Below are 24,992 nucleotides of genomic sequence, written 5' to 3'. Positions count from 1 at the left end.
AAGGAGGGGACCTGGAGAAGGGCCTGAGAGTGGCCTGCTGAATAACGTCCCCCACCCTCCAGCTTTTCCATGATCCACATCCTAATCTCAGAATGTGGAAACACGTTCTCTGATGTGGTGACAGAGACTTTGTAGATGTGACTAACTGAAGGACCTTGATCTGGGTGACTGGGGGGGCCCAGCGAGATCACAAGGATCCCTATAAGGGAGGGGGAGGCAGGAGGGTTGGAGAATGTCTGACATCAGGGGGATGTGGTAACAGAAGCAGAGTGGTGTGGGGACGTGGGGCCATGAGCCAAGGAATGCAGGCGGCTTCTAGAAGCTGGGAGAGGCCAGGAAATGGCTTCTCCCCTGGAGGAGCATGGCCCGGATAGCACCATTTCCCTCCCTTTTTTAAGATGGAGTCTTGCTCTGTCACCCAGGCTGCAGTGCAGTGGTGAGATCTTGGCTCACTGCAACCTCCACCTCCCAGGTTCAAGCCATTCTCCTTCCTTAGCCTCCTGAGTAGCTGGGACTAGAGGCACATGCCATCACACCCAGCTCATTTTTGTATTTTTAGCAGAAATGGGAGTTTCGTCATGTTGTCCAGGCTGGTCTCAAACTCCTGACCTCAAGTGATCCGCTCTCCTCAGCCTCCCAAAGTGCTGGGATTACAGGAGTGCGCCACTGTGCCTGGACCCTGATAACACTCTAACACTCTTGATTTCCACCCAATGAAATCAGTTTCGGTTTTGACCTCCAGAAGGTCAGACCATACCTTCGCCTTGTTCTAAGCCCCTAAGTAAGTGGTCACTTGCCACAGGAGCTGCAGTCAACGGATGCACCGAGGAGACCCGGGGGAGAGGCAGCGCCAGGACCAGTCTAAACAGCTGTTCACAGGGAGAGAGAAAACGCCCTGCGGGTAAGCACATGGGCTGTGGAGCAGAGGCGCAGGGTCGAGTCCCCTTCCACCGCCCACTGGCGTGTGACCTCACGGGGCCACGCAACCTCTCTGGGCTGCTGTGTCCATGTAGTAAAATAACGAGGAAAAGCCACAGTGCTGGAAATGAAATGAGGCAGTTTTCATACAGACCTTATAGACTGGTCTGCTAGCACAGGCCTGATATACTGAAAAGTATTTGTCGTCTTTACATGAGAAAAATAAAGGCAGGCAGAAGTTTAGCTGGATCCTCCAGGCCGAGAGATGGGAAGCTGGTTGTCTATGTGTTCGGCAGGAGGGGCTGCCGGCGACCTCCCAGGCTCCCAGGGCACAATCTCAGATAAGGGGCAGGGAGGGGTGAGGGAAGAACTCAGACAGAGCAAGAATAGAGTCGGGGCCACAGAACCCGTGGCCACCAAGGAGGTGGGCCCAGCCTGAAGCAGGGGAACGGTTGTGGGCTCACCTCCTGTCCCCCACATGCAGGGCTCATGCCCCCCTCCAAGACAAAGCCTCCCTTGGCATCCTATCACCCCCAACCCCATTCCCTTTTTATTTTAGACATGGGTGGGGAGAAAGAACGACCAGTGCCCCAGCTTTGCTGGCTGTACCAGCTCAGCCTCTAACTGAGGGCTTCCTCTGTTTTAACGCTGGGAAAGGGCAAATATGTTCTGGGACCCCATATACTGTGCAAAAGGGACTATCACTTAAAGAGCTTTCTTGATCTCGCTGCTTCCTGCTGAACCTGCTGGACCTAAATGGTTTGAAAATGTACATTTGAGCCCGGGCGCGGTGGCTCACGCCTGTAATCCCAGCACTTTTGGAGGCCGAGGCGGGTGGATCACGAGGCCAAGAGATCGAGACCATCCCGGTCAACATGGTGAAACCCCGTCTCTACTAAAAATACAAAAAAAAATTAGCTGGGCACGGTGGCGCGTGCCTGTAATCCCAGCTACTCAGGAGGCTGAGGCAGGAGAATTGCCTGAACCCAGGAGGCGGAGGTTGCGGTGAGCCGAGATGGCGCCATTGCACTCCAGCCTGGGTAACAAGAGTGAAACTCCGTCTCAAAAAAAAAGAAAATGTACATTTGAAGTAGTCCTGGATCTCGGAGCTGAATAGCTGATAAGGACTTTCCACTGACCAGACAAAGGTGTTGGTTGTTCAATGGACTTGCAAAATACCACCAGGAAAACCCAGAGTGTCCACAGCCAGTCACCTTAAAATAACCTTCACGATATCAATACACAAGCACAGTGTTTTTTGTCCAGATCAGGTATTGCTATGCTGCCCAGGCTGGACTTGAACTCCTGGGCTCAAGCGATCTGCTCGCCTTGGCCACCAAAGGGCTGGGATTACAGGGTGAGCCACTGTGGCCAGCCACAGTTTAATTTAGTGTAAGCAGGGCAGAGAGAAAGCCAACCGAAGTAAGGGCGTTATCTGGGCTCTAAAAAGCTGCTATACTAACGGCTCTAAAAAGAACCGTTATACAGACCAGACCGACAATAAAACAGAAAAGCAATCACTAGTGTCTGGTGACCGTCAGCCCATGAAAGGCACGTGCTAAGCACAGTGCAGGTCACAGCTTGTTCCGTCTTCACAGCAACCCTGAGAAATGGAAACCAACATCGGCCCCTTTGAGAGATGAGGAGATCGAAGCTCAGAGAGGTGAATTCCTTCCCCAAGTCACCCCCTAGGAGCAGGGCTCAGAGTTCTCTGACTCCCAACACACACTGCAGCAATGGCAGCCTGGCGCTCACCTCTCACTCACCCATGCCAGGCACCGTTCTCAGCAGTTGGTGTCTCCGAACATTTTTAATCCTCACAAGTATCCTGTGGGCATCACCCCCCCTCCTTTTGCAGATGAGAAAACTGAGGCACAGAGAGGTTAAGTAACTTGCTCAAGGTCGCACAGCTTTTTTTTTGGAGACAAAGTCTCACTATGTCACCCAGGCTGCAGTGCAGTGGCGCAATCTCAGCTCACTGCAACCTCAGCCTCTTGGACTCAAGGGATTCTCCTGCTTCAGCCTCCTGAGTAGCTGGGATTACAGGTTTGCGCCACTGTGCCAGGTTAATTTTTGTATTTTCAGTAGAGATGGGGTTTCACCATATTGGTCAGGCTGGTCTCAAACTCCTGACCTCAGGTGATCCACCTGCCTCAGCCTCCCAAAGTGCTGGGATTACAGGCATGAGCCACAGTGCCCAGCTGGTCACACGGCTTTGAATGATGGACTCAGGGCTCAAGCCCAGGCTAATGCCCAGCCTCGGGTCCCTGGGCATGTCTCACACGGCCTCTCTCTGCCTCTGCACCAGCACCTGTGGGGAGCTGTGTCCTTCTCACGGACTACCTGGCATCTGGAGCATCTCCTGTTAGGAACCCCTCTCAGGAGAAAAGTGGAAAACGTGACACCGGCTTCCCTCGTCCTCCCTGAAGGTGGAGACTGATCATAGACAGTGGTTCCTCTGACCGGATCCATGCACCCCAGACTTGGGGTCACACACTGACTGCTGGAGCTGAACATGGGGAGAGGCGGGGGCCGCAAAGGATCTATTTCCAGTTAGGCAAAGGGCACCGTGAGCCCTCTTTCACTGTGGCACCTGAACATCCTCTACGCTATCCCTGCCCTGTCTGGAAATCTGGGCAGAGGTGGTCAGGAAAGAGAGGCTCAACGTCCAGGTGGCCACACATAAGGCGGCTCTGGCCACCGCCTATTTCACAGACAGGCTGGGAATGTTGTAAACGCAGGCCCCGGGGAGCAGCTCCCTCCCCTTCCCTGACACTGCCCTTTTAACAGCAGGTCCTTGATCCTTCAGTTTCTGAGAACATATCCCATCAGTAAATAAATCAGGCAGATAGTCTGCGCCCAGTCCTTCATCACGCAAAGCTTTCAACAGTCCTTACACATTCCTGGACGGATCCTTGAAATAGATTACTCCCATCAACAAATCATGTTGAAGTTGATTTAACCTCCTGAGAACCCAGGATAATCTCAGCAGAGTGCCTCAGGCATGGCTCTGTGAAACCCAGAGACCCACAAAGCTTACCCCACAGCCAACATCCCCAAACCTTGATACTCTAAAAGCGTGTGCTTCTCACTCTGCCGCCAAGAATGGAGAGCAGTGGCGTGGTCTTGGCTCTCTGCAACCTCCACCTCCTGGGTTCAAGTGATCCTCCTGCCTCAGCCTCCTGAGTAGCTGAGATTACAGGTGCACACCACCACGCCTGGCTAATAATTGTTTTTTTTTTTTAGTAGAGATGGGGTTTCACCATGTTGGCCAGGCTGGTTTTGAACTCCTGACCTTAGGTGATCCACCTGCCTCTAATATCACTTCTAGCATTTGTGTATTTGTTTTCAGAGGCAACTCTTGTGACATTCCCCAAGCCCACCTCAGTTTAATTTGTTATTGTAGTCTGCTTTAAACTGGAAAACCATGTAGACAAAATTTGTTAGGCTTAGAGTGAGAATAACAATTTATAAAATATGGCTTGGACCAGGCGCGGTGGCTCACGCCCCTAAACCTAGCACTTTCGGAGGCCGATGTGGGCAGATCACAAAGTCAGGAGTTCGGGACCAGCCTGGCCAACATAGTGAAACCGTCTCTCTCCTAAAAACACAAAAATTAGCCGGGCATGGTGGCAGGCACCTGTAATTCCAGCTACTTGAGAGGCTGAGGTAGCACAATCACTTGAACCCGGGAAGCGGAGGTGGCAGTGAGCTGAGATGGCACCACTGTACTCCAGTCTGGGCCACAGAGCAAGACTCCACTTCAAAAAAGAGAAATGCGGTTTGGGGGAGGTCTTCGCATAGAACACCCTTGTCTGCTAACTTCCTTCCTGTCTTGTGTGCATACGTGTACGTGTGCATGTATGTTTGAGAACGTGTGTATGAGAGAGAATATGCATGCCTACAATAAGCTAAGCGTCTGCTCCCTGACCCCCCATCCCCACAACCACTCTAAGACCCCATCGACAAGGGTTTGGGACCGCTCACCTCAGTGAGTCGGATGTCTGCAGGGATCCGGTCTCCAATTGAGAGAGATACCACATCTCCAGGAACCAGTTCTCGGGCAAGCAGATGCTGGAGTTTCCCTTCTCTTAGGCTGCATTTGACATGGTAAAAAGCAAAATCACCCATGCAGACATTACACTTTGATGCATTTGAGCAAGGAGAATAGAAACACATTTTTTTCTTTTAATTACACACCAACCCTGTGCCTTTAGGATGTGATTATTTTGAAATTAACACATCCTAAAAGACCTTAAGGAAAGCATGCGGTTTCTGGGCATTCCTGGGCCCCATCTAAAAGATGAGGCCGCTGTGTTTACCCTGCCTAGAAAGCAGGTGGCCACAAGCCCCAGCGCGGCTCCTGGGGTCAATGTCAGTGGTTCTAAAGCTTCTGAATGCATCCGGCAGAGTTTTGTCTTCAGAGCACACAGCACTCAGGGTGCAGAGTCTGTCTCAGGAAGTCAGGGGTGGCAGAGCCTTGTCACAGCTGGGAGGAGCATCTTAAATGCCTAAGAAGCCCAGAACCTCCCTTCCCTTGGGGCCATGACCAGCTGCCCTCAGACTACAGATGTGCTTCTCTGCAGGCTCCAACTGGAATCCGCCCCCCACCACCACCCCTCGCCTGTCCCCCACCTGGCCCCTTCAACCCATCCTGCATATGGCAACCAGAGAGCTCTTAGAAGCCCCAAACAGACCCCGACTCCCTCCTGCGCCCAACCCTCCAATAGCTTTCCCATGACCTTGGTACCAAACCCCAAGATCCCCTCCTGGGCAGGCGGGCCTCCTGCAGCTCCCGTCTCATTCCATGCAGCCCCCTTAAACACACAGGCTCCTGGTCTCAGCGGTTTTGCAGACCTCGAAGGCTGGAGCAGACATTCCCCTCTTCCTCGTTAATGGAATTTGATCTTGTTCAGGTACCCACCCTCTCTCCATAGCCACGGGCTCCAGGGAGTGGGTCATGCCTGGCTAAGACTCCTGCTCATGAGTAGTTTAGGTATCAGCACATCATGCAACACCGGCCTATGAGACATGAGTGACTGTTTGCTGGGGACTTGTGGGAAAAGATTTCCTTACTGCATGTGCATGCAGATACACACACACACCCTTCTTCTAAAGGGCCTTTGCATGTTTGGCTGTGATGTCTGGAGCTGTGGCAGCCATCTGGGGACCATGAGGGGAGCAAGCCAAGAACCAACCCAACCAAAGTGAGCTGAAGGCGGCAGGATAAGGAGCTGAAAGGGCCAGGCCCTTGGTGCTCTCCTGAATTAACTGACCCCACAGCCCCCTCCTCAGATCCCTGGCTATGAGACAATATAGTTTCCTTGGGGTTTCTGCAATTGGATTTTCTGTTCCTTGTAGCCAAGGGCACCTACCAGAAATCTACCTGCTGCTCCCTCAGCTCTTCCCATGGCTGGCTCCTGTTCCTCAGGCTTCAACTTAAATGTCACCTCCTCTCTAAATGTCAGCCTGCCACCAGTCACCATTACATCTCAGTGGCATATTTTTATTTGTTTTGGTGGCTTTGGGTATCTTTTGGCTTTTGTGTACCTGGACAATTCCAAAGTCATCTTGTTTCTTCCCTGGCTCGTCATGTAGTCCCTTGCTAGGAATGCGAGTTCCCCAAAGGCCAAGGCCTCCTCATTTCTTCCACTTGTATGACCTCAGTGCCCTTACCCCGGGCATACAGCAGGTACTCAATCAATACATGATGGCTGCACCAGGGATGGAGTACCACAGGGAGGGGTCCCGCACGGCAGGGTTTCCCTTGATTGGGAGGTGGGTCTCAGGGACTCAGAGATGGGCTCCACCTCTTCAGTGCTCTTTCAACTCCACCGGGCTGCCCGACACTGCTGTTTTTGTAAATAAAACTGTCTTTCAGAAGTGACCTCCCGGGGAGACATCAATAATGCACACCAGTCACCTGAAAGGCCAAGACTTGATATTTAAGCTGAAGATCGGATCATCAGACCACATAAATCATGTATGCTTCTGTTTGCGCCGTTACAGACATCGCACGTCTGGATTTCGGACAGCGCCGGCCACGAGACCAGTGAGTCCAGACGTTGCTACTGCTCCTGTGGGCCTTCTACAATGGACTCACCCGCTATGTGCGGCCGTTCTGTAGCATCCCCTTTGTGTCCCTGTTGGGTCCTCCGTCATTCTCCACCTTGTATTATACACCCCACATTGAACGCTGACTCTCTGAGAGGTGGGACTGCACCTCACCAGCGCTTTCCACCGCAGCCCCATGGCTCAGTGGCACAATATGTGCCCAGATATATACTACAGCTCTCTCTGAAGGTTATCCTTCAGAAAATACAGACTTGCCATATATTTGGAAATGTTGGAAATGGGTCTTGGAGACTCAAGAGGGTGTGCTGAGTTGTTCCCAGGCACCCCAGATCACGAGAAACTTTTTTTTTTTTTTGAGACAGAGTTTTGCTCGTCACCCAGGTGCACCCCAGATTATGAGAAACTTTTTTTTTGACACGGAGTTTCGCTCTTGTTACCCAGGCTGGAGTGCAATGGCGCGATCTCGGCTCACCGCAACCTCCGCCTCCTGGGTTCAGGCAATTCTCCTGCCTCAGCCTCCTGAGTAGCTGGGATTACAGGCACGCGCCACCATGCCCAGCTAATTTTTTTGTATTTTTATTAGAGATGGAGTTTCACCATATTGACCAGGATGGTCTCGATCTCTTGACCTCATGATCCACCCGCCTCGGCCTCCCAAAGTGCTGGGATTACAAGTGTGAGCCACTGTGCCCGGCCTGAAACTTTTTTTTTTTTTGAGACAGTTTTGCTGTTGTCACCAGGCTGCCGTACAATGGAGTGATCTTGGCTGACTGCAACCTCCACCTCCTGGGTTCAAGCAATTCTCCTGCCTCAGCCTCCAAAGTAGCTGGAATTACAGGTACCCACCACCACGCCCAGCTAATTCTTTTTTTTTTTTTTGAGACGAAGTCTCACTGTGTTGCCCAGGCTAGAGTGGCAGGATCTCAGCTCACTGCAACCTCTGCCTCCCGGGTTCAAGTGATTCTCCTGCCTCAGCCTCCCAAGTAGCTGGGATATACAGGCACCTGCCACCACACCCAGCTAATTTTTGTTATTTTTAGTAAAGCCAGGGCTTCACCATGTTGGTCAGGCTGGTCTCGAACTCCTGACCTCAGGTGAACCACCTGCCTCAGCCTCCGAAAGTGTTGGGATTACAGGCATGAGCCACCATGTCTGGCCGCTAATTTTTTATTTTTAGTAGAGACAGGGTTTTACCATGTTGCCCAGGCTGGTCTCAAAGTCCTGACCTCAGGTGATCCGCCTGCCTTGGCCTCCCAAAGTGCTGGGATTACAAGCATGAGCCACTGTGCCCGGCTAATCATGGGATACTTTCTGTCACTTTTAGCAGTAACGTATGTTTGGGAAAGAGAAATCAGCCTGAAACAACCCCAACCAATATTAGCAGGAGCTGGGAGAAGACTTCAGCCATTCTTGAAATCATTTCATTTTCTACAAGTAGAACGAGCTTTTGGACCACTGTGATGCTAAAAGGTAAGCTTAGAATGAGCTGTTTTCCCAGCCTGGGCAACACAGTGAAACCCCATCTACACACACACACACACACACACACACACACACACACACAAAATCAGGTTTAAAAATTAAAAATGCAAAAAATGCAAACACTTTTGCACCAACTGATACAAAAAATTAGTTGGGCGTGGTGGCACGCACCTGTATTCCCAGTAAGCTGGGAAACCAAGGCAGGAGGATTGCTTGAATCCAGGATGTGGGCAGAGGTTACAATGAGCTGAGATGCTGCCACTGCACTGTAGCCTGGGCAACAGAGCCAGACCCTCTCAAAAAACAAAAAAAGAAAGAAAGAAAAGTCATTTTCCCTCCTGGGTCTGCCAGCTTCCTCCATCAATGGCAGATGTTCTAAGCTGAGCTGCCCAACATGGTAGCCACTAGGTCCATGTGCATATTTAAATAAAAATTAAAATTAAATAACATTGAGAATCTAGTTTGTTGGCCGGGTGCGCTGGCTCACACCTGTAATCCCAGCATTTTGGGTGGCGGCAGCGGGCAGATCACCTGAGGTTACGAGTTCAAGACCAGCCTAGGCAACAGGATGAAACCCCATCTCTACTAAAAATATAAAAATTAGCCAGGTGTAATGGTACAAGCCTATAATGCCAGCTATTCAGGAGGCTGAGGCAGGAGACTTGCTTGAACCCAGGAGGCGGAGGGTGCAGTGAACTGAGCTTGTGCCATTGCACTCCGACCTGGGCAACAAGAGCGAGCCTCCAAAAGTAGCTGGAATTACAGGTGCCCACCACCACACCCAGCTAATTTTTTTTTTTTTTCTTTTTTTGAGAAGAAGTCTCGCTGTGTCGCCCAGGCAGGACGATACAATGTACAATGGCAGGATCTCAAAAAAAAAAAGAAAAGAAAAAAAAGGAATTTAGTGTGTCAGGTGCCGCATTGCACAGGGCTAGGCTAAGCAGAAACGCCCACGTGATACTGGCGGATATTTGAATCTTTTCTCTTTCCGTGTTAAACATCTTTGGGAAGAGCTGTGCAATACCAAACAGCACCGTGGAAAGGTGTGGGCAGGAGAGGCTGCTGCGGCTGCTCAGCAGTTACTCAAGTTCACTCTGTGCCCCACGCTGCAGCCCACGTTCTGATGCCTCAGCTTGCTAAAGCCCTGGGCCTTACTGTCTCCTGAGTCCCTTGGTTGAGGAGTCAAATGAACCTCCACACCCTCTCCCTAGAAAAAGTACACACAGTTCTACACACTATTTCACAGGCTTTGTGGATGACCCTCTTCCCAGAGTCACTCCTGCCACCTGTGGCCCTCAGGCTAGGTAACCTGATCTAGACACTGATGGGAGAGTTGAGGCCCACAGAGGTTGAGTGACATGCCCAAGGACACACAGCGGCCTGTTGGCAGGCGGAGACCAGGCCTTTGAACTCCCAGTGAGATGTGGTTCTCTAGTTCGGCATTACCGAGGATACAACTTTCACCAAACATTTGCCAGACTCTCCAGCTCCCTGGCTCCTCCAGTGAGCCAAAAAGTCCAAGGGAGGCCCTGACTTACCAGTTGCATTCTGGAGGAACCAGCTTGGTCAGCTCTTCCAGAGATTTCTCCGACCTGTACTCCTGGCAGGGAGCACACCAGACGTACTGTTCAGAGGTGGGAACCCCACGCAGCTCCTGCCCTGCCCGGGTTCCCCTGACTGGGACCTTGGGAAATACTCACCTGGACGAAGGCCACAGTGACCACGATGAGCACTGCCTAGAGAGCAAACGGAAAAGGGGTCACTGCCAGAGGCTCAGTGAAAGAGGGAACGGGGTGTGGCATGCAGAAATTTAGAAAATAAACTAGCCAGAAGAGCAGGTGAAAATTCACACTATATTCCACCACCCAGAGGTGCACATTTTGGAGTTCCCATCTAGATTTTTCTATGTAGACACCCTTAAGGCACTGCATCATATAATGTGGACATATTCTTTTATAAACTGCCCTCTTCACTGAACATGCTTCAAACATCCTTCTCCACAGCAGACATGGATCTGACCCGGCCTTTTTTTTTTTTTTTTTTTTTTTTCTTTTTTTTTGAGATGGAGTCTTGCTCTGTCACCAGGCTGAACTGTAGTGGCATGATCTCAGCTCACTGCAACCTCCTGGGTTCAAGTGATTCTCCTGCCTCAGCCTCCTCAGTAGCTGCATGTGCACCACCACACCCAGCTATTTTTTTTTTGTATTTTTAGTAGAGACAGGGTTTCACCATTTGACCAGGATGGTCTCAATCTCCTGACCTTGTGATCTGTCTGCCTCATCGCCCAAAATGCTGGGATTATAGGCATGAGCCACTGTGCCTGGCCTACCCCAGCCTTTTAACTGGAAACAGCAAATTCCATCGTGGAGAATGAATCTGTGTTTGTATTTTAAAACACCAGCTTGAACAAACAGAAACAAGTGGGCAATGATACCCTTCAAAAGGTGCTCAGGCTGGGTGTGGTGGCTCACATCTATAATCCCAGCTATTTGGGAGGCCCAAGGCAGGCAGATCATCTGAGTTGGAGTTCAAGACCAGCCTGGCCAACACAGGGAAACCCCATCTCTACTAAAAATATAAAAATTCGCTGGGCGTGGTGCCAGGCACTTGTAAACCCAGCTACTCGGGACACTGAGGTGGGAGAATCACTTGAACCCGGGAAGCGGAGGTTGTAGTGAGCTGAGCTCATGTAGTGAGCTGTCCGGCCTGGGCAACAGAGCAAGACTCTGTCTCAAAAAAAAAGCGAAAGAGAAAAAGCTACCAGGAGAAGTCAGACATGATAGGTCATGTATTGTCTAAAGCTGTTTCTGTGACATATCCAGAACAGGGTGGTTGCCAAGGGCTGGCAGGAGGGCAAGAGGAAGTGACTGCCTGGTGAGTTCAGGGTTTCCTTCTGGGGTGATGAAAATGTGCTGGAACTAGGCAGAGGTGGGGGTTGTGCCATGTCATCAATGTACTCAGTTCCACTGAATTGTTCACTGTGAAACAGTCAATATTTTATTGCGCGAATTTCATCTAAATAAAACAAAATGTAGAGTGCCCAGTGGTTCTCTCTGGGTGATGGATCGAGGGTGTTATTCTTTGGAAGGCAAACATGCACAGTCCAGTGTCTATTTGCCCCCACCCCTGGGTCACGGGAAGGGAATTCCCTGCAGCTCTGCTCTAGCAAAGACCCAGAAGCAGCTGTGCATCCACCAAGCAAACGGCGGCCAAATAAACCAGGGCTCCTTGTTATGGGGGTAAAGGAGGATGTGGCTTTGCTTTCCTTTCTTTCTTCTGCATGTTCCTTGCCACCCACCCCTCCTCCCCCCACCAGCAAACTCCTTTTTTTCTTTGTATAATAATAACAAGCAGAGACTCAGCAAACCTGTGGCTGCCCGCCCGGGAGCTGAACGCTGTCGGGAAACTCACCGTGGCGATGCTGACGGCGTCCTCGTACTCCCTGGTAAGGACGCTCACCAGGGCAGAGCCCAGCAGCAGCAGGATCAGGGGGTTCTTAAACTGAAGAGGAAATACACAGCAGGGCGTGTTCTTCAGTCTCAGGAACCAGAATGGGTTTCTTACTGTGCAGAAGCGTGTGTGACGGGGTTTTCATTTCGAGGCCAGGCTCCAGCCCAGGTCAACACCAGAGTGACCAAGGACTGGGGAGACTGCCCCTATGCGACGGTCCTCCTCTGCCTGGAACTCCACCCCAGTGACCCTCCCGGGAGCTGTGGTCACATTGTCCACATCAAGACGTCGGCTTTGCCCCTGCCTTTGAGTCCTTGGGCTCACCTCTACATCTACACGACACTCCAGGCCAGGACCTTCAGCAAGATGCCAATCCTGGCTCAGCACAGCCAAGGATCCCCAAATCCTGCACGTCCCACTCACCAAACGCAGTGCCACCTGCTCCTGTAACAGCCTCTGCGGATCCAGTGAGGCCCCTCCTTAAAACGGCTATTCCCAAAACTTCCTGATAAGATTTTGACTTTGTTTAATGTATCTACCCCTTCATTTCGGAGACATCTCATGGTGGTGCATCTTCCAGAGGATTGAAAGAAACACGAACATATAAACCCGGGTTCAGAGGGCAGACCACAGGGAGAGAGTTAAAATATCAACAGGGGCTGGCGCAGAGGCTCGCGCGTAATCCCAGCATTTTGGGAGGCTGAAACCGGAGGACCACTTAAGCCCGGGAGTTTGCGTCCAGCCTGGGCAGCACAGCAAAACCACATCTTTACAAAAAAAAAAGAAAAAATGATAGCTGGGAATGGTAGTGTGCACCTGTGATCGCAGCTATTCAGAAGGCTAAGGCAGGAGGATCATTGGGGCCTAGGAAGCTGAGACTCGGGTCGGCTGTTTGTGCCACTGCACTCCTGCTTGGACAGCAAAGCGAAACCCTATCCCAGGAATAATAACAAGAAGGCACCAGGTCTGGGAACCTTGCTCCCCAGGCCGCCAGGCTCCTGTCCCTTCAGGGCCTCTGCACCCTGCCCTCCAGTGACGCCCTCCAACCACATCCTCACACAGCTTCTCTCCTCACTTCACTCAGGTCTCTGCCAAGATGCCACCTCTTCAGAACACCAGCCTAGTGCCTCCCTGCCATCCCATCCAGAGCATCCACCCAGCCAACCCATCCAGAGCCTTAGGTTGTGCTAAGGTGGAATTCCAACTGCTGAGACTCCTGAGACAGAGGAACAGGGCTACCTTGTGAGGCGGTAAGTTCCCTGTTACTGGCGGAAAGATAGGAGAATCGCAACATTTGGCACATGGCAAGAACTCAACACGTGTCAGGAATTAGTAAGGGAGTGCAGACAGAATCTGTATACTCATTCAGCCATTGGGAGCTCCCATCCAGTCCTACGAGGATTCACACTGATACATTGCTGAATCGACAAGGTATAAAATGAATGAGCAGGTCCTCTGCTGTCAAGAAATTTAAGAGATTTGATTTTGGGGAACACTCTGGCTGGGGGCTGGAAGAGGACCCTTGGTGTGAAGGAAGATGTTCATGGAGGGTTGACAGGGCAGAGGGGAAGGAGGACAATCAGGGGAAGTGGGGGGAGTGGGTCCTAGTGGAAGGGGTGCCAGGGTGGAGTGAAGAGGGCTCCAGCTGCAGAGGGGAGCTCCTCCCTCACAGTCCATGTCTCAGCCTGTTTTCCTGAACCCCAGCTTCCGGGAGCCTCCACTGCCTCTTCTCAGCCCTGAAGTTTTAGGAAGCTTCTGGACTGCCCAGAGCCACCTGCATACCCAGAAACCTATTTTGGTGCCAAAACGCACCCATGAAGAACATCCCCAGAACACTGAGAACTGAGCCACAATCAGGGAGGGAACCACAAGGAGAGTGGAGACTAAGGATGCTACATGGAGGACTGTGACTGGTCCCTGAATCGACCAGTTGAGGAAGCTATAAACACAGAGCCAATAGGAAGGCAGCTGAAACCTGGGGCAGCCCAGGGGCCAGAGAATGAATGAGGGGAGACGTCAGGGATGGGGCCAAGGGCAAGCAAAAGGCTGGAAAAGGGGATCTAAGGCCATTTAATTGCCATCAGACACCTGGAAAATCCTGCCTGTTCACTGGGCCTTTCTGAGCTTGTCCTAGGAAGGCGGCAGGGGCTGCAGACTACGAGACTGGAGCTTGGAGCTGTGTCAATGGCAGTGTTTTCTTTCCTCTTCCTAGTGGCTTCCAGGCATTTGATTGTGTGCCGTTCATTCAGCACCACGACAGCACTGGTGGCAGCCGCCAGCAAGGGCAGGGGCTCTGGGTGCGGCTCCCTGGCTGCACTTCTCTGCACTGCTCCTTGCTGCTATGTGACTTTGGGCTCAGGTTACAGATGCTATAGGACACCCAATGACATCTGAATTTCAGATCAACAAGGAGCTTTTTCTTCTTAGTATAAGCATGTCCACTGTGTTATTTGGGACACGCTTATACTAGAAAGAAATTTACTTTGTCGGGTTTTTGTTGCTGTGGTTTGAGACACAGTCTCACTCTGTTGCCCATGCTGGAGTGCGGTGGGGCAATGTCAGTTCACTGCAGCCTCTGCCTCCCGAGTTCAAATAATCCTCCCACCTCAGCCTCCTGAGTAGCTGGGATTACAGGCATTCACTACCATGCCCAGCTAATTTTTGTATTTTTAGTAGAAATGGGGTTTTGTCATGTTACCTGGGCTGGTCTTGAACTCCTGGGCTCAAGTGATCCACCTGCCTCAGCCTCCCAAATTGCTGGGATTACAGGTGTGAGCCACCATGCCTGGCCTGAAATTCAGATTTAACAGGGCATCCTATATTGTTATTTGCTAAACCTGGCAACTCTGGGGAAATCTTTGAACCTCTGTACTTCCCTTTCGTCATGTGCAAAGCCAGGATTAGGAGGGTGAGTAAGTGCATGCTTACCTATTCACCTACTCATTTAGATGGGGCCGGAGGCCAGCTATACTGTCTGTGAATGTGATCACTATTCTTCCTGATCATGGCTGCCTGGGGAGTTGGCGATTTGCTCAAGGGGGATGCTCATGCTGACTGGGAGCAGCCGGAATGAGGAGGGACCAGTCCAAAGATGCCTTCAATCAACACTGCAAGATCTAATGGCTGTCCCACCCTCCCTGGCTTACGCATATTAATGCAAAGAACGACACCTCTGGTCCTACCTGATCCAAGTATTTCTTCCACACGGGTTCGGTAGTGTCGGCGACGAACTCATTCCAGCCGTGGACCAGCCGGCGCTGCGCCACCGAGAACTCCGACAGCCCAGTGTGTAAGTCCACCTGGAGGGAGAGGTGAAGCACAAGCTCACTGATGGACCCAGCAAGGAATGAGGCTGCAAGGCACAGACTTCCACTCTAGAAGGCAGTGGCTTCCATGATGGGCAGGGACACGGGCTCGCCCACCCAGGTGCTGGGACTTGTTCAAAGACCCTGTGCAGATGGGACAGAGAGAGAAGGAAAATGCACAGTCCAATGACCATTATAATCACAGCAGAAAAGATGACCCGTCTCAAATTTCGACAAATGGAATCGCAATGTGGACTTCCTGAAATGCCGAAACTTACACTTTCTTCTTTTAAAAAAAAAAAAAAAAATGGGTCTGTGGGAAATAAGAATAAATAAAAAGTTTCTCTTCAAAGCTTTTCTTAGTTCATTATGAATAACAGTTTATTCAAAGTTTAATTTACTTTAAAACTTTTGCTAATAATCTTAGAGTGGCTGTTAGTCATAATGGAGAAATAAGTGCATATGTTCTTACTCTTACACTTTCACCTAGATATTCGCCCTGACACGTCTGGACAAGCCCAGGCAAGTCTTAGGTCAAAGTTTATCCCCCTTCCTTATTTGGAAATGTTATCCCTTCTCTGAGAATTCCTCAAGTCACTTTCTCATTTCCTTTGTTCTCCTCTGCCTTTATTTCTTTAGAAAATTTCCAAGTTTTTAGCCAATCGGGTCAAGCATAGAATGAGAGGTCCCATTCTGGCCAATGGAAACTGGACACAGCCGTAGGGCGATTGCATCAGGTTATGAAAGTCATAAACGTCCCTGTCTCCCTCGTTCAACTGTGCTCTCATAGCAAGACTGCCGGAGAGTTGCACCCTTCCTGCAGGAAGTAAGCTAGCCTTGCTGAGTGAGCCACTGTCTCGGTGTGGATTCTTCCCGACGTTATAAACCTGTTTCCAACAGGTCTTGGGAATGTCAAATGGTGCAGCTGTTTAGAAGACTGTGTGGCAGTTCCTCCAAAAATTAAAAAGGGAGTTATCAGATCCAGCAATTCCATTTTTTGGGTATACATCCAAAGGAAATGGAAGTGGGTCTCAATTGTACAACCATGTTCATAGCACTGTTCACAAAGCCAAAAGGGGGAAGTAACCCACGAATCTGTCAAGGGTTGAATGAATGTATAAATGTGGAATACATATACAGTGAAATATTTCACCTCAGAATGAAAGAAAATGCTGCCACAGGCTACAACGTGGATACACCTTTAAGTTGAACCTTGAGGTTGAAGTTAAGTGAAATAAATCAGACACAAAAAGACAAGTTCTGTTGATTCCACATATGAGTTACCTAGACTGATCAAACTGCAGGGACAGAAAGTAGAATGGTGGGTGCCAGAGGCTAGAGGGAGGGGGAACAGGGAGTGAGTATTTAATGGAGACAGACTCAGTTTTACGAGATGAAAAGAATTCTGGAGATGCTAACGTACCCCCCCAACTTGCGGACTGTGGGTCTTAAGACCCTCCCATGAGAGGGTCCCACCCTATAATCTGGGGGAAGGAATGCCGACGTCATGAAGCTTCCCTGAAAACCCAAAGACTTCAGTGAGGCTTCACGTAGCTGAACACAGGGAAGTTCCTGGAGAGTGGCACCCAGGGAGATGTTTGAACAACCATGTTCATAGCAGCACTGGGCATGGAAGCTCTGCACCCCTTCACCCATTACTTGCCCTATGCATCTCTTCATCTGCATCCTTTGCCATCGCCTTTATAATAAACTGGTAAATGTTAAAATTAAAAAAAAAAGAATTCTGGAGGTAGATAATGGTGATGGTCACACAACAATGAGAATGTACTTGATGTAGCTGTGAAATGCTTAAGGCCAGGCCCAGGGGCGCACACCTGCAGTCCCAGTACTTTAGGAGGCTGATGTGGGAGCATCGCTTGAGCCCAAGACTTCAGAGCTAATCTGGGCAATATAGAGAGACCTTGGCTCTACAAAAAATTTAAAACATTAGCCCAGGGAGGTGGCAGACTCTGTAGTCTCAGCTATTCAGGAGGCTGAGGCAGGAGGATTGCTTAAGCCCAGGAGGTTGAGGCTGCAGCGGGCCTTGATTGCAGCATTTCCCTTGAGCCTGGGCAACAGAGTGAGTCTTGGAAAAAAAAAAACATGGTTAAAATGGTAAATTCTATGTTGTGCATTTACCACAGAGATTTCAAAGAATTGGCCTGTCTTAAGAAACGAGTGTTTTTTTTTTTTTAAAGATAAACTAACAAACCTTTAGCCAGACTAAGACAAAAAGAATATCCAAAAACAAAAATGAAAAAGGAGACTTTACAGTTCATGTCTCAGAAAGGCAAAGGACCCTTAGTGGCTACCATGAGCAACTACATGCCAGTAAGTTGGAAAATACAGAAAAAATGGATACATTTCTAGACACACAGACCCTACCAAGATTGAACCAGGAAGAACTCCAAAGCCTGAATAGAATAATAATAAGTAATAAGATTGAAGCCATAATACAAAGTCTTCCAGTTAGGAAAAGTCTAGGACCCAGTGGGTTCACTGCTGAATTCCATGAAACATTTAAAGAATGGATACCAATCTTACTCAAATTATTCCAAAAAATAGAGGAGCAGGGAATACTTTCATTCTACCAGGCTACTACTACCTTGATACAAAAACCAGACAAAGACACATTTAAAAAAAGAAGACGACTGGCCATCACCACGGATGACTATTGATACAAAAATCCTCCACAAGATACAATCAACGGAATGCAGTAACACATTGGAAAGAAAGTTCATCATGACCACGTGGAACTTACCCCAAGGATGCAAGGATGGTTCACCACACACGAATCCAGTAATGTGATACGTAGTATCAACAGAATGAAGGGCAAAAACCATATGATCATTTCAATTAATGCTGAAAAAGACGTGACGAAATTCAACACCTCTTCGTGAGAAGCCCTAAAAAAACTGGGTCTAATATATGACAAACCCAGAGCTAGTATCACAGTGAATGAGAAACGAACTGAAGGCTTTCCCTGTAGGATACCCACTTTACCATTGTTTTTCAACAAAGCATTGTGAGTTCTAGCTAGAGCAATCAGACGGGAGTTAAAAAAAAAAAAAAAGGGTGTCCAAATTGAAAAAGAGGTCAAATGATTCTTGTTTGCAGATGATATGATCTTATGTTTGAAATAAACCTAAAGATTCCACCTAAAGCTGTTAGAACTCAAAAACAAAATCAGCAAACCTGGAGGATACAAACTCAACACACAAGGTCAGTAGCATTGCTACATGCTAAGAGCAGGCAACGTGAGAAAGAAATCGATTAAGCAATCCCATTTACAATAGCTGCCAATTAAATATCTAGGAAGTAAAAAGTCTCTACAATGAAAACCATAGAAGACTGATGCAAGAAACTGAAGACAGAGAAACGGAAGCTACTCCACATTGGAAGAATCAATATTGTTAAAATGTTCAAACTACCCACAGCAACCTCCAGCTTTAACACAATCCCTGTCAAAATACCAGTGACATTCTTTTTCCCCCCGTTTTAAATTGTATTTTAAGTTCTGGGGTGCATGTGCAGAGTGTGCAGGATTGTCACATAGGTATACCTACGTCATGGTGCTTTGCTGCATCCATCCCCCGTCATCTACATTAGGTATTTCTCCTAATGCCATCCCTCCCTGATCCCCCCCACCCCCCTGCTATCCCTCCCCTAGCCCTCCCACCCCCCAACAGGCCCTGGTGTGTGATATTCGCCTCCCTGTGTCCATGTGCTCTCATTGTTCAACACACACTTATTAGTGAGAACATGCAACATGCTTTACAGAAATAGAAAAAAAAATTCAATTTATATGGAATCACAAAAGACCCAGAATAGCCAAAGTTATTCTAAGGAAAAAGAACAACACTGGAGGAATATTACCTAATTTTAAATTATACAACAGAGCTTTAGTAACTGAAACAGCATGGTACTGGCATGAAAACAGATACAGAGATCAGTGAAACAGAATAGAGAACCCAGATATAAATCCATACATCTGCAGCGACAAAGGCACCAAGAACATCCACCAGGGAAAGGGCAATCTCTTTAATAAATGGTATTGGGAAAACTAAAGATCCATACGAAGGAGAGTGAAATTTGATAGGGATCAGATAAAATTTGAGATGACTACTCTCTCATTATCAACAAAAATCAAATCAAAATGGATTAAAGATGAGGTGGACAGATTACCTGAGGTCAGGAGTTTGAAACCAGTCTGGCCAACAAGGCAAAACCCTATCTCTACTAAAAATACAAAAATTATTTGGATGTGGTGGTGCATATCTGTAATCCAAGCTACTACAGGAGGCTGAGGCAGGAGAATTGCTTGATCCAGGAGGTGGAAATTCCAGCTATTATGGAAGGCTGAGGAAGGAGAATCACTTGAACCCAGGAGGCAGAGGTTGCAGTGAGCCAAGATCGCACCACCATACTCCCACACTCCAGCCTGGGTGACAGAGTGAGACTCCATCTAAAAAAAAAAAAAAGACTTACATCTAAGATCACGGTCTATGAAACTACCAAGAGAACACTGGGGAAACTCTCCAGGACACTGAAATGGGCAAAGATTCCTTGAGTAATATCCTATACGCACAGGCAACCAAGGAAAAAATGGACAAATGGGATCACATCAAGTTAAAAAGCTTCTGCACCGCAAAGGAAATCATCAACGTGAAGAGACAACCCACAGAACGGGAGAAAATATTCCTAAACTACCCATCTGACACGGGATTAATAACCTGAATATATTAGGAGCTCAAACAACCCTACAGGAAAAAAAATCTAATGACCTGCTTTTGAAATGGGCAGAGATCTGGACAGACATTTCTTAAAAGAAGACATATGAATGGCAAACAGGTACATGAAAAGGTTGCTCACTGATCGTCAGAGAAATGCAAATCAAAACTACAATGAGGTATCATCTCCTTGCCGTTGAAACGGCCTTTTCAATATCAAATCCTGGATGTGGACAAGAGGGAACCCTTGCAGACTGTCGGTGGTAATGTAAACTAGTACAACAACTCTAACGAACAGTTTGGAAGGTTCCTAAAAAAACCTAAAAATACAACTGTCATATGGTCCACAATCCCACTCCTAGGTACACAAGCAAGAAAAGGAAATCAGAATACTGACGGGACAGCTATGCTCCCATGTCTGCTCCAGCACTATTCACAACAGCCAAAGTTTGGAAGCAACCTAAGTGCCCATGAACAGAGAAATAAAGAAACTGTGGTGGATGTACACAATGGAGTACTATGCACCCATCAAAAAGGATAAGATCCTGTCATTTGCAACAACATGAATGGAACCGGAGGTCATCATATTCAATGAAATAACATAGTGACCTCTGGGCGCAGAAAGACAGACTTTGCAGGTTCTCACTGATGTGTGGGAACTAACAAAACAATTGAACTCATGGAGCCAGTCGGATGGTTACCAGAGCCTGGTAACGGCACGTGGGAGAAAGTGGAGAGGGTTAATGGGTACAAAAATAAAGTTAGAAAGAATAAGTAAGACCTAGTATTTGCTGGCACAATAGGGTGATCTTCGTCAAAAATAATTTAATTGTACATTTAAAAATAACTAAGTATAACTGGATCGCTTGTACCACAAATGATAAATGCTTGAGAGGACGGGTACCCCGTCTACCCCGACATGATTATTACACATCACATGCCTGTCTCATAGTATCTCTGGAACTCATGTATATATATACCTTCTATGTACCCACAAAAATTAAAAATAAAAAAGAAACAGTAGCTAAAACAATTATACTGTGCCCAATACCATTCAAGCTTGCTTTTTTTTTTTTTTTTTTTGAGATGGAGTTTTGCTCTTGTTGCCCAGGCGTGAGTGAGATGGCATTATCTTGGCTCACTGCAACCTCTGCTTCCTGTGTGCAAGTGATTCTCCTGCCTCAGCTTCCCAAGTCGCTGGGATTACAGTCATGCGCCACCACACCCAGCTAATTTTCTGTTTTTAGTAGAGATGGGGTTTCTCCATGTTGGTCAGGCTGGTTTCAAACTCCCGCCCACCTCAGCCTCCCACAGTGCTGGGATGACAGGCATGAGCCACTGTACCCGGCCTCTCAAGCTCTTTCTGTAAACAAATTCTTTAAAAACAGCTAATGTATAAGTCAGTAGCAATGGAAGGAGTTTGTAGTTCTGGTCACAACAAAGGTGTCCTTGTTTGTGAAAAGTCACTAAGAAGAAAACAGTACTCCCTGGTAGAGGTAAGAGGGAAAACAATCGATTTCTAGATTCTTCTGAATAGCGAAAGAGAATTTAGCTCATTTTAGGTAAATTCTCATTTAGCTCATTTAGGTAGGGATAATGTCTAGGCAGAGAAGAAATATTTCCTCCCCCTCTTCAAGTACTAATAAACAGGGCTTGAATTTAAGCAGAGTTGAGTTATTCTCAAGAAAAGACACATGAAATGTCAGCTTCCAACATCCTGAAATTGTAGCAAGCCCTTTTACTAGGGGGGTTTATTTCCTCTCCCAAAGTGTAGTGGTTATGAATATGCACGCGCGCATGCACGCACACACACACGCACACACACTCTGTGCAATGCAAATGTTTCTTGTCTTGCACTGGCCAGGAATTCAAACTCACTTGAGAAACTTGGGAGAACTTGGTTTCAGTACCTGGCAACTCCATGGATTACAAAAGACGGGATTACTAAGAGTTTGGCTTTGATGGGAAACCCACACTCCATGCTGGGCTGTGCTACTTCCTGTGCCTCAGCTTCATCGTCCATGCCTTCATGTTTTTGCCAACAAACGTGAGGATTAAGAGAAGCGGTGTACACAGGGAGCCTGAAAGGACGCCCGTCTTCCAGTAAGGGCCTGGTGAGGATTAGCTCTACTGACAAGTACGATATTCTACCCCTGGAATCCCAACTGTTCACCATCAACAATCTTTTTCGACATGGATGATACAATTGTATGATAACGTGCAATTTCAGAGCCCTGTTCAGGGCGCTGCCTTGTTCTCTTTCAAACATAATTAGCACCAGACGCAAATTCAATTCTTACACAAAACACTTCGGCCAAATCCTCTTTATGGCATTTGCACGCTTCCCTGGGGGGCAGGGCTGTCACCTTCTTCTCTTTTTCGATGGCTTTCAGCTCATTCTGTTCATCAATCTGTGAAAAGAACAGGGCTCCTGTTTAGCAAATTGAACTCTCGTACTGATGCACTGATTTATTTTTTAATTTAATTTGATATTTTTGAGATGGAGTCTTGCTCTGTTACCCAGGCTGGAGTGCAGTGGTGTGATCTCAGCTCACTGGAACCTCTGCTTCCTGGGTTCAAGCAATTCTCCTGCCTCAGTCTCCCAAGTAGCTGGGATTACAGGTGCATGTCACCACATCCAGCTAATTTTTTCGTATTTTTAGTAGAAATGAGGTTTCACCATGTTGGCCAGCTAGGATGGTCTCAAAACTCCTGACCTCAGGTGATCTTGCCTTGGCCTCCCAAAGTGCTAGGGGTACAGGTGTGAGCCACTGCGCCCATCCAGATGTGTTTTTTAAAAGTATAACATACGCACTTTGGGAGGCAGAGGCGGGTGGATCACGAGGTCAAGATATCAAGACCATCCTGGTCAACATGGTGAAACCTCGTCTCTACTAAAAATACAAAAAATTAGCTGGGCACAGTGGCGTGTGCCTGTAATTCCAGCTACTCAGGAGGCTGAGGCAGGAGAATTGCCTGAAGCCAGGAGGTGGAGGTTGCGGTGAGCCGAGATCACGCCATTGCACTCCAGCCTGGGTAACAAGAGCGAAACTCCGTCTCAAAAAAAAAAAAAAGTATAACATACACACAAAAAGTATACATATGTGTGCAACTCACAAACTAACCCTTATAACCAGCCTCCAAATTAGGAAACAGATATGAGCGGTCCCCTACCTACCTGGGAAGTAACTGCTCTCATGGTTTCTATCCTCACAGACCAGGTCTGAACTTTACGGTAGTGGTAACATGCATTATACGCTCATACATGCTTTCTCATCTGATTTCTTTTACTCAACACTGTTAGTGGATTCATACAAGATGCTGCACGTCGCAGCAGTCTGCTAATTGTCACAGCAGCTTAGTATTCCACTGTATGAGTATATCACGGTTTATTTGTTCTGTTGATAAACGTTCTGGTTCCAGTTGTTAGTTGTTGGCTGATACTGACGCATCTATTTTTAAGCAAGCTTTTTTGTCGTTGTTGTCACCCAGGCTAGAGTACAGTGACGCAATCAGGGCTCGCTGCACCCTCAGCCTCCCAGGCTCAGGGAATCCTGCTTTACCCACCTGAATAGCTGAGACCACAGGTGTTTGCTATCATACCTGGCTAATTTTTAGATTTTTTTGTAGAGATAGACAGAGTCTCCGTATGTTGCCCAGGCTGAGCAAACTTATTTAACAGAACTGAAACTTGTAAGTGGACAGAGTAGGGCAACAATACACATATTTAGAATCCTGAACCTTGAACTTCTGGGATTCTCCATCAAGTTTGCACCATATGGTAGAGAGAGCCTCCTGCTGGTGATAGGTGGTATCGCAGCCTGACTCTATGGGACATTTTAAATAACCCAAGAAAAGGGGAGAGGAAACACAGCCAAGTTCGGGAGTCCCAGCACTCTGTGTTGAGACCCACGGGGCTGGAAAGAAGCCATGTGAAACACCTGGAGGCTTTGGGAGGCTTTGCTAACACAAACGCGACCTGAGAATCAGGAAAGCACAAGGTATTTCTCCAGTATCATTCCTAGTATCGGATGTGATAATCATCTTTTCCTTTTCCAGCAGGTTACTGGTAAGTGGGAAGGAGGAAGCAGGAGAGGTACTAACTTCTTCCTTTAGCTGATTGAGATTGCAAATCCCCCTCTTCCTTCTTGCCAGCATCCTCCCCAACCCCAAACTGTCTCCTCCCAAATGCTTGTTTGCTTAGAAAAGCTCTGCTAGCCACCCCCATTTCCTGGTGCTTTTCACTCATGTCCAGTGTCCGGGAGCACAGCAGCAATTACACAGATCTTTCAGCAGACGTAGCTGTCCTTTGGCAGCCTTCCTTAAGTCAACTTTGTGTTCTTTGTAAAGTTACTGCAAAGAAAAATGTGCATTGCATAATAAGACATTCCCCCCACCCCCATTCTAAAGATCTGGTTCCGCTATGCCAAAGAAAGTGCTTGATTCTCGCTCACACCACAGGTGGAGGCAGGCTGGGGCTTGCCACTCTCCCCATCCCCCACACTCCCTCAACTGCCTGGGTCTTGCCATTTCTCACCACTACATTGAATTCACTTTTCCTCTTTTTTTTTTTTGAGATGGAGTCTTGCTCTGTCATCCGGGCTGGAGTGCAGTGGTGTGATATCAGCTCACTACAACCTCCTCCTCCCAGGTTCAAACAATTTTACTGGCTCAGCCTCTCTAGCAGCTGGGATTACAGATGTGCACCACCATGCCCAGCTAATTTGTTTTTGTATTTTTAGTAGAGACGGGTTTTCACCATGTTGGCCAGGCTGGTCTTAAACTCCTTACCTCAAATGATCTGCCCACCTCAGACTCTGAAAGTGCTGGGATTACAGGTGTGAGCCACTGCACCTGGCTTGAAACACATAAATCCCATCACACACACACACACCTCATGCTTGAAAACACTTGCCTAGATTCCAGGGCTCTCAGGACAAGAGCCAGTCCAGACCCCACACAGACTGCAACATGGATGAACCTTCAAGGCGTCATGCCTGGTGATACCAGCCCCAAAAGGACAAATCCTGCA

The 24,992-nt window shown here is 48.2% G+C and overlaps 1 protein-coding gene across 4 annotated transcripts in view; it reads right to left on the bottom strand.

Moving 5' to 3' along the window:
- ATP2C2 (ATPase secretory pathway Ca2+ transporting 2) overlaps positions 1-24,992 on the bottom strand; it is a 93,934-nt gene that overhangs the window by 44,027 nt on the left and 24,915 nt on the right. For 3 of the 4 annotated variants that reach the window (XM_002761223.6, XM_008986310.5, XM_035281640.3), the window contains exons 2-7: positions 22,261-22,371; positions 15,108-15,224; positions 11,887-11,976; positions 10,176-10,211; positions 10,014-10,075; positions 4,906-5,014 (exon numbers count right to left, since the gene is read on the bottom strand). In XM_002761223.6, the coding sequence (XP_002761269.4) occupies positions 4,906-5,014; positions 10,014-10,075; positions 10,176-10,211; positions 11,887-11,976; positions 15,108-15,224; positions 22,261-22,371 (525 nt within the window). Of the gene's footprint in view, positions 1-4,905; positions 5,015-10,013; positions 10,076-10,175; positions 10,212-11,886; positions 11,979-15,107; positions 15,225-22,260; positions 22,372-24,992 lie in introns of those variants that run through there. The other variant, XM_078357879.1, reaches the window with a different exon arrangement.

The sequence above is a fragment of the Callithrix jacchus genome, chromosome 20 (assembly GCF_049354715.1).
Source record: "Callithrix jacchus isolate 240 chromosome 20, calJac240_pri, whole genome shotgun sequence".
Lineage (NCBI taxonomy): Eukaryota > Metazoa > Chordata > Mammalia > Primates > Cebidae > Callithrix > Callithrix jacchus.
The sequence above is the reverse complement of the archived record's forward strand: the minus strand, read 5'-3'. Positions and strand labels throughout refer to the sequence as shown.